General features: G+C 36.7%; 1 protein-coding gene across 1 annotated transcript; it reads right to left on the bottom strand.

Moving 5' to 3' along the window:
* Nucleotides 1-1,522: 1,522 nt before the first annotated feature.
* On the bottom strand, nucleotides 1,523-8,428 carry LOC107823530 (protein arginine N-methyltransferase 1.6). Its single transcript, XM_016650204.2, has 14 exons — nucleotides 8,045-8,428; nucleotides 7,332-7,566; nucleotides 6,830-6,955; nucleotides 6,164-6,325; nucleotides 5,972-6,090; nucleotides 5,789-5,892; nucleotides 5,051-5,322; nucleotides 3,995-4,225; nucleotides 3,781-3,854; nucleotides 2,881-2,974; nucleotides 2,645-2,794; nucleotides 2,472-2,546; nucleotides 2,273-2,369; nucleotides 1,523-2,103 (listed from the first exon to the last, which is right to left on the bottom strand). The coding sequence occupies exons 1-14, from the start codon at nucleotides 8,383-8,385 to the stop codon at nucleotides 1,943-1,945; spliced, it is 2,241 nt and encodes a 746-aa protein (XP_016505690.1). The 5' UTR covers nucleotides 8,386-8,428; the 3' UTR covers nucleotides 1,523-1,942.
* Nucleotides 8,429-8,848: the final 420 nt, after the last annotated feature.

Below are 8,848 nucleotides of genomic sequence, written 5' to 3'. Positions count from 1 at the left end.
AAATAGACTGCGCTATTTAACGACTAGGACTTGTGTAGGAGGAGCTTTAAAACATAATGGAACATGATTAATAAGGAATGTTACAACATTTAGTATGGTCATAATTAAACTCTTACACCTAAGGGTGGATTGGATGAGTAATTCAAAGAGCAATCATAGAAAGAGCACGCAAGCTTTCCTCGTCTGTTTCCCAGAAGTGTGAATGTCTTGAACGTGTAAACATCTCATAAACAAGCCGAACACCTCTTTCCCATCGACGAGCAGGTTCAGAATTATTGAAGGTGATTTGACTCATTTGGAAGAAAAAAAGCCTAAAAGAATGGACCAAATCGGAGTAAATTTGGTGAGGAGGTTTGAAACTACAAGCTGCTAGTCTTATCAGAAATGGGAATAACAAGCTTACTATTAAAGGAGTATTTATAAAACTCCCAGAAAATACCATCAGCCTCAGCTTTACAACAATCAATAAATGCAAACCCATGAATTGTTTTTTTTTTATTCTTGTGCAGCGAATGGATGGATATTATATAAGTGAGAAGAAAGATTTTGGAGTGGCTTTGGAGATAATAATAATAATAAATAGAATAGTAAAAATTATAGTAACTGTAATGGTAAGTAGAAACAAAGTATCTGCAAGTCAACATTGCATGGTCTGTATTTTAGCGGATGAGAAGTCAACATCATGACAACTTCTTCGTATTCCTCCTAGTATTTGGTCCTCGGAAAGAGATCGTTTGGTTCGGATACAATACTTAAACAGTGGTGGTATGCACCAAAATGTTAAAGCTTTGAAGTGGTAAGTCACAATCTAGCTAAACTTTTATCGTCCCAGTAACACTAGAAGAATAAATGGTGATTGGAGACCACAATTATCTCATCCATTTAAATGCTTTGACTGGTGAAAATACAGTATATTTGTTGAGTAATTATAATTCCACATCGTGTGAGAACTTTAGATTAGGACAGATGTTGGGGCCTAGGTTTAGTCCGGGAAAATATCCTAGAAATTTTTTTAAAAAATAAAAATTAAGTGATCAAAAATCTTACCTATTACGTCGGCACGATAAGGTAAAATGACAGGGACATGAAGGTGTTTTTTATGATTCCTATTCCTACTCATTCTTGATGTAAATGGAATTTTCGTGAATTCTACTAGCATCCAATAATTAACAACAATTTCCTTTTAAGAGATTCAAAATTGACAAATGGTCTAAGCAATCTCGAAAAATATTAGTAATAATTTGGTAATGAGGAAAGAGAGAAAATAGACTGAAACTTGCAAGTCTAACTAAGACAAATAGTTGAGCATAAAAGGGATAGAAGGTTGCATAATGGAAACTCTCACTTATATATAGCTAGCTCCAAGCAGCTAATTATCTTTTCATTCTTTTTTTTAAAAAAAAAAACTATTAGAGAAAGGGGGAAGACAAAGGGGAAGGAGTATTACACAGGTGGCACTCATTGGCAGCTCCGCAAGCAGCGATACTTTCAACATACTACAAAACGCTTAGGAACATTCAAGTGTCAATCAATCAATCTTCATTTTAGAATGTTATATCAATCTTTTAGAATGTTCGATCAATCCAATCAAAATTACATAACCGAGATGCAAAACTTCTGCGCGCATGGCCACATTTGGCTAATACTTTTTTTATTTGGCGGGAAAAAAGGATGAAATCACAAAGTAACTCACAATCACGGAGTTGCAAACTCGGCAGTATTACAGAGCAAGTACTGGTGACAGTGAGAATCACTAGAACTCTAACGCCCTCGAAGCTGTGGCCTCATAAATCAGAATTTGGCTAGATCTTCATCGCCAATGTATTTATGCCAGTTACAATGAGAAAATTAGGATGACTTAAAGCTCTGGACTTGGATGGCATTGAGAAGATATACACTCACATCAGGCCAAATTGACCAAGGACAATTGAGGCAGTCTTGGTTATAAGAAAGCATAATCTACAATGAGGTCACCAGTTGATGGATCGAAAGATGTTCTAATTTCTGCTGAGTGACGCTCACTGGTTGTAGTGGTAGATCTATGGCTCCCCACAGCCACGGGTTCCTTCAGAAGTTTTACCCCTTGCTTCCAGTATCTTTGTTCTGAATCAGACAGAAGTTCATTAAGCTAATGCAACTTCACGTCAAGGATAAAGGGGTAGGTGTAATATTTTGTGGAAAAAAAAAACAGGAAGCAAGTATTTGGCACTCCAAAAGCAAAATCCAACATGTCAAGCAATTTTCTCCTGACTGAGACTTCTTAAAGACATACCTGGTCCTGTAGACGAGACAATGGACTCTTCTGTATCCATCACCCAGTCAATCCAAAGAACAAACCCGTGACATTTTCCACATGCAATAAATTCTACCTGCAAAACCTTGGTTTCGTGAGCTAATGTCGCAAACTGCCTTTATTGTGAACAAAAATAGATCTTGTAGAATCTTGCTAGTAGCCATGTAAGACTTGATACCTGAGCTTTTCCAGAACACGGGCTCATCGGTTTCAAGAAATTGAATTCCATGATAGTAACTACGTCACTTAGTTTCTGCAATATTCAATCTTAATTGTATTAACAAACAGATTTAGACTGTGTTGTAGATAGTCTCATTTGGAGCATTCTTCATCAGAAATGATGTAAACTACCTTACTCTCACCACATTGCCAGATTAAAAAAGGCAGAGTAGGATTTTCTTGTCCAGGAGGTAAACCTCCACATGCCCCTAACGTGGAATTGACAACTGAATGATCAAAACCTTCAATATCTTGAAGGCACCGATGGCTTCTCCAAAGGTCCTGCAAGAACAATTTAGCATGTCCATCACATGATATTGAGTCTTCACATGGTTAAAGCATTGAACAGAATGCATCTATGAGCTTACAGGAAGAGACATCGCACAAGCCTTTAACAACCCTTTGCAAGGAATAATTACCGCACCTTCTGATAGGATTGAATCCAATAAACTTCTTTGCTTCCTACGAACAACATCAGGATCAGCATAAATACCTATAAGAAAATCCCATGAAAAATAATTCCACACTTCTAGGTATTCTAAAACACCCACCTGGCCACCTCTACCAGAAAAAGGGAAACGAAAGAGCCAGTATAGCAGCAGATCATAATTGAAGAAATGGAAAGAAATTACAAAATTAAAAATAAAAGCAGCTATAACATTGAGTGGTAATGATAACAAGGCCACACCTGCATTCCTGTCTGGTCGTTTCTAATTTTCAGTATCTCCAAATCTGGAGATTTTTTTCCAAATGGTAACAGCTCCATAAATGTAGATCAGTATGACTAGAAACATTTTATTCCTTGATACAGTAAACCCCACACCCTACCTAGATGTGGCTAAAGCATACCTCCTCAATCTATTGTCTGGTGTAACCTAAAAGTTGTAATGGATACAGGTAGCATGGTTGATTTTATAAGCTCCCTGCATAGTAGTTCAGTGAGACGCAAGGTTTTCTTTTTCATTACATATTACAAATCATACATGTCATCAATTCTACAGTGCTAATGATATCCATCCTCTTTTGCTTTGTTCATACGACATAACTGCTGATCAGCAATGTAAGAGATTATCAAAACAGAAGAGCTGGGCAAAATCACTAATAAAAGCAAATGCAAGAAAGGTGTAACAAGTATTAGTCTAAAGAAATAAAACTCCAAGATTGTTGTCAAAAAGATAATTTAAATTATTCACCATTTTCACGGAATCATTTCAGTCATAATGTCAACTCAGTAAACTAAAATCAAAAGAACTTGTTACATCATTTACCAAAACCGCAGATTTTGCCATGGGAGCACACTGTTGTTTCCATAATAGAAAGGTTCTCCAACTATCAAGTCAATCTACAAAGAAACAACAAATCATCAGCATTTGAAAGAAGATGGTATGGCCTTAGGCAGGCGAAGTAATATATTTGAGATATCACAAGAAGCAATCTTGGTCGAGGTTCAAGAGAAAAAAATGTTAAATTTGGATCTTCTACCTTTCTCCGACTACTTTGAGAGGTCAACAATTCACTCATCTTCTGGACTTCTACGTGATCCTTCGAATAACTATTTGAAGACGCAACAGCTTGCAAATATTGCGCACCTTTCTCTTGAAATCCTGGAAACAGTGATAGCACATGAGACCCTTTTGCAAGATGGGCGAGAGCAACAGCCAAAAATAGGCTATCATCCACAACAACGCACAGGGAGGGCATTTTCTGCTTCACCTGTAAGGAACAAAGAAACAAGATTAACTCTTAACTGACAATATGAAGTAAATAAAATTAGTAAACAACAAGCAGTTAGTTCCATGTAAAAGATAATAACATGCATGATCTTCCAAAATAAGCACATATGCTCTAGCTGATTTTGTTCTTCAGAATAATAGTTAATGCAGGAAGCAAAATGAAAAATGAAAGGATCAAAAATAACAAGAAAAAGATTAACAATAAACTTTTTTCATCAGATATTTAGAACAATATACTTGAGGAGCTACGCTTAAGAGAGCTTTTGGTTAAAATACCTTCCTTTTTGGCCCAATACTTATGGCTTTATACTCATCAGTGTCATTAAAAGCAATCATTAAGAAGAGAGGGGTTATTGCTTCTCTCTGGGTGAAAACTGGAACTCATTCTGAATCTACAAACTCTAGATCCTGGATTCGCCTGTGTATTAGATGTCAGTGTCCTTGTGGAGCGGCATATGCAGCATAAGGAGGGGGAACAATTTTATACTCATGAAGTAAAGAATCACCACACCAGCAACTAGGCATTCACAGCTGAAAGAGAGTGAGGGAGAAGGGAACTGGGAAAAGGGAAACTGAGAAACTACCAGTAAGCAGGCAACATCTGAAAGCATATTGGCTTCTGTTCATCAAAAGCAAACAAGGGTATGATCAACTAGCATGGATTGCAAACATCCGAACAGGTTTCCATTTTCAGTGTCCAGGTTAAGGTCCACAGTGTCCAATTATAAGGAACTATACTTAATGAATGTACATGTACAAATATTCTTTTGGCAGGTGGTCCCAAGGGATAGATGTGATAACTTACTGCATTTTTAATAGCATTTAGCATTGAGCATCTCCAACTGACGTCACTGTATAATGCAATTTTTTCTGGTGGCAAAGTGATTTGGTACTTCTGAGTACTGAGCTCACTTCGTCCAAGTTTCAGGTTCTGGGACAAAGTCTTCACTTCATATGAGATGCTAGTATCAGTGTGAACAGCCAGCAAATTAACTTCTTCATCCTTCAATAAAGACAAACCTTTCTTTGGGATGAACCAAACACACTGTTTCCAATGGTCACACCAGTTCTGACAACCTATAGTGCATGCAGATGAAAGCACAAATAAGGAGTTATTTTGACTGAATTTTTTTTTAGATGGTATTTTGACTGTGATATTAGAGAGCTTGTTACTCAACTTTCCATTTATAGGCATGTAAAAGATACCAACATCAAATATAATGTGAAAGAATACACCTTGGTTATATAAACAGCTTTTTAAAGTAAGACATTAACCAGGAAACTCTATACAACAATGTTGAAAAAACATCCTCCACCCGACTTTTTCTTTTGAGGTTAGGCAACAGGAGATATTTTAAAGAACCATTATAAAGTTTCATAATGCCCTTCTCCAACTGTCTGTCACCCCAGGCAGCACACTTAACATGAATGTTGTTGAAATCCATAAGTGAAAAAGCATCCAGTTATCCAAGTTGCCTCTGGAAACTACAAATTTTTTGCCCTCGTGGTAAAAGAAGGAAAAACACAGAGATACTCTACTCACGGCTGATGGACGAATTTAGTCCTTCCACACTAGATGGGCAACTTATCCATTTTGGTGCAGTGGAGTAGAAGACAGTGCCTGTTTCATCAAGCTGGAGCAACCACCTAAAAAAACCAACTCATTGTAATGTTTTCCACATAAGAATGTCAGAGCACACAATAACTTCAGCACCAAAATAATTACCATGAGATTATAGCATGAATAGTGCCAGTATCAGTAGCTTTTACACTCAGTTCTGTTTCGCGATGACTCTCTGGCCTTCTCCAAAAGTCAAAATCAAATACTTTGAAGGTTTCTGATAGCTGTAGAAATAGAAGTGAGTGATATTTCAGAAGTTGTCAATGTAGAAACATCTTTTACTCTGAAGTACTTTACCAGTTTGATGCCTTTTAATGCATCACAATGCATGGAAAATTGTTGGCGTTTGACATATAAAGCTGTATCCATCTTGTCTGGAACAAGACGAATTTCATCTAGTACTCCTTTTTCATTGTTAAACAAATCGTGCAGCTTCCACAAATCTGTGCTTTCTACCATCTGAAAGGCAAATTGGGGAAAAAATAACTGATTTACAACCACAAGAACCCAGGGGTGGCCGGCTGAGAACATACCCGATTAATTTTAGTCCATCACAAGCAAGAAATATTTGTTTTTTGATAAGTCCACACAACCAAGTAGTATGATGGCACACAAGCTATTACTCACTAGCTAAGTTTAATAAATATAAAGGGAATATCCAATTTATAGATCTGAAATGAGCTTTAGTAACTATATCCATGATGATTTTATCCAAATTTTACTAAGAACTAAGAAGCACTTGCAACTGCATCCGTATTTAAGTTGATGCAAAAATAGTAAACCCAGCCTAACAATCAGAACATACAAGTACAAGAAGCAAGCTGAACTTATAACCTGACAATAGTAACAACATGTGATGCAGAGCTAGACCTAAAAATGAGTAAATCAAAGCTAACTATAAGCAGTAAACTAAACTTACAATCTGCAAAAGAATACTTAAACATAATAGCCTTGGTCAAACACCTGACCATATATCGTTGCTCGGTAAGGCACTGTTTTTGGATTGTCTGACAGTAGGTTGTCATGAGCATGCTGCAGAGTTGGAATTAACCCTTCTCCCAAAAGCTCAGAGTCGAGTATTTCACTAACCTGAATCAAAGGGTAAACAAAGCACTCATGCAACAATGGAAGACATTTGGTTAACAATCAACCATTCAACCTATTTAAAACATAAAGAGCAATAAGCACTGGTCCAAAAAATTTAAAGCAGGCATCATTTTAAATAATGTTACATCAACAAGATCAAAAAAGGATTGAAAATTGTTAAAATATTTAAACAGTAGATTATACGTGAAATTCTGCAAGTAAAATTGCACTGATTACATAATACACTTTCTGATACCCAATTAGATGTCCTCGCAATGTATCCTGATTAGTTCATCAATCATAAGCACATGTTCAGAGGAAGTATGCCAATACTCTGAATCCTGTGTATTATAAAATTAAAAAAGGCTAGTGTACTCACAAGCATATCTGCCCGTGAAGGCATGTCCACACCAACTTCTAATTCATCTGACCTCTTGTTAATGATGCGGATTTTTCTCTGCATACCATTGGCATGCAAAACCTTCCGCATCAATTTTACCATTGGAAGATATGACTCACATGCGGTAACTATCCCCTTAGAACCCGAGCTCTCCACTGAATCTCCATGACCCATTGCTCGGGCTGCCATCATAGATAGTAGACCAGTTCCGGCTCTGCAATTCGCATTATGAAGCAGAATCTAAGATATAAATATGTTAACTCTCGAGTAACGACACATACACCCATGACAATTCTTAAGACCTCCCCAATTGTGGCAAAATTTTGTCAACAGTAAGTCATAATCTATATAGACCAAGCTTTTCTCACCTTTTTTTCCTTATTTTCTTGGTGGCTTTTACTTTATATATTACTAAGGCATATATAATCTTTCATCTAATATCATCACAAACCAATCTTTTTAGCGTTACGCTTTCAATTGTTCTTATTTCCGAAAAAGCTGAAAAGGCAAAGAGCTTAAAAGAAACCCTCCGTTTAGGTCTTGGATTTCTGCTGATCCCATTCTTATAAATTAAAGGTGTTGGCTTTTTAGTAAAAGCTCAATTATTAGCAAATACATTTCCCAAAACCATTTTTGGCCCAAGCCAAACACGCCCTTAAATAAACACATTATCAGAAAAATGTAGTGAATACCCAATATCAAGAACATGGCACGGCTTGGTTATGGTCTTATCAATGGCTTCCCTGTAAGCTTCATTTCTTCGAGTATCATTCAGCATGTCAAGGTACGAAGTATTTGCAAGAAGCTGTTGTGTATTGCTATCTCCTGAAGCCTCGTCTTCTTCAATGACGACCCATTCGGAGTTTCCTGTAAGCGGGTCGACTTTGAGCTGGAACATTCGTGACGCGGAACTCATGCTTCGGACTGTGAACGCCTTGGAGCGAGGAGATTTTGGAATGTTGTTAAAGGAACGGAAAAAGAATTTGTGGTTTAGGGTTTTAGGAAATAGGCACTGCATAGGTGTATGGAGCATGAAGAAATATTTGGTATGATGGTGTGCGTATTATTCATTTCTCCAGCAATTTTACCTTCCGAATTAGCTAAAAAAACAAAATAATCCCAAAGTTTCTGTTATAAATATATTTTATTATGGATGTTCATTTAGTACTTCATTGTAAATAAGTTTCCTGAAGAAGCTTATCCATATGGAATTCCACCGTAAATATGTTTATCTATTTAAGTACTCTGTTGGAAATAAGCTTCATGAAGAAGTTTATCACTTCGATACCCGGTTATGGATAAACATTATTTCCAGTAGAAGATTATTCATACCGAATATAATAAGCTTATCCTTTCAGTACCCAGTTATGGATAAATATTACCCCGGTAGAAAATTATCCATACCGGGTATAATAAGCTTATCCTTTCAGTACCCAGTTATGGATAAACATTACCCTCGGTAGAAGATTATCCATATCGGGTATAATAAGCTTATC

This window comes from Nicotiana tabacum, chromosome 8, assembly GCF_000715075.1.
Source record: "Nicotiana tabacum cultivar K326 chromosome 8, ASM71507v2, whole genome shotgun sequence".
Classification (NCBI taxonomy): Eukaryota; Viridiplantae; Streptophyta; class Magnoliopsida; order Solanales; family Solanaceae; genus Nicotiana; species Nicotiana tabacum.
The sequence above is the reverse complement of the archived record's forward strand: the minus strand, read 5'-3'. Positions and strand labels throughout refer to the sequence as shown.

Coding starts and splice junctions, on each gene's coding strand:
- LOC107823530 (XM_016650204.2), bottom strand. CDS start 8,385: ATGCTCCATACACCTATGCAGTGCCTATTTCCTAAAACCCTAAACCAC. Junction 6,326..6,829: donor GAGCAACGATATATGGTCAG/GTGTTTGACCAA, acceptor TTTGCCTTTCAG/ATGGTAGAAAGCACAGATTT. Junction 6,091..6,163: donor CATTAAAAGGCATCAAACTG/GTAAAGTACTTC, acceptor CTATTTCTACAG/CTATCAGAAACCTTCAAAGT.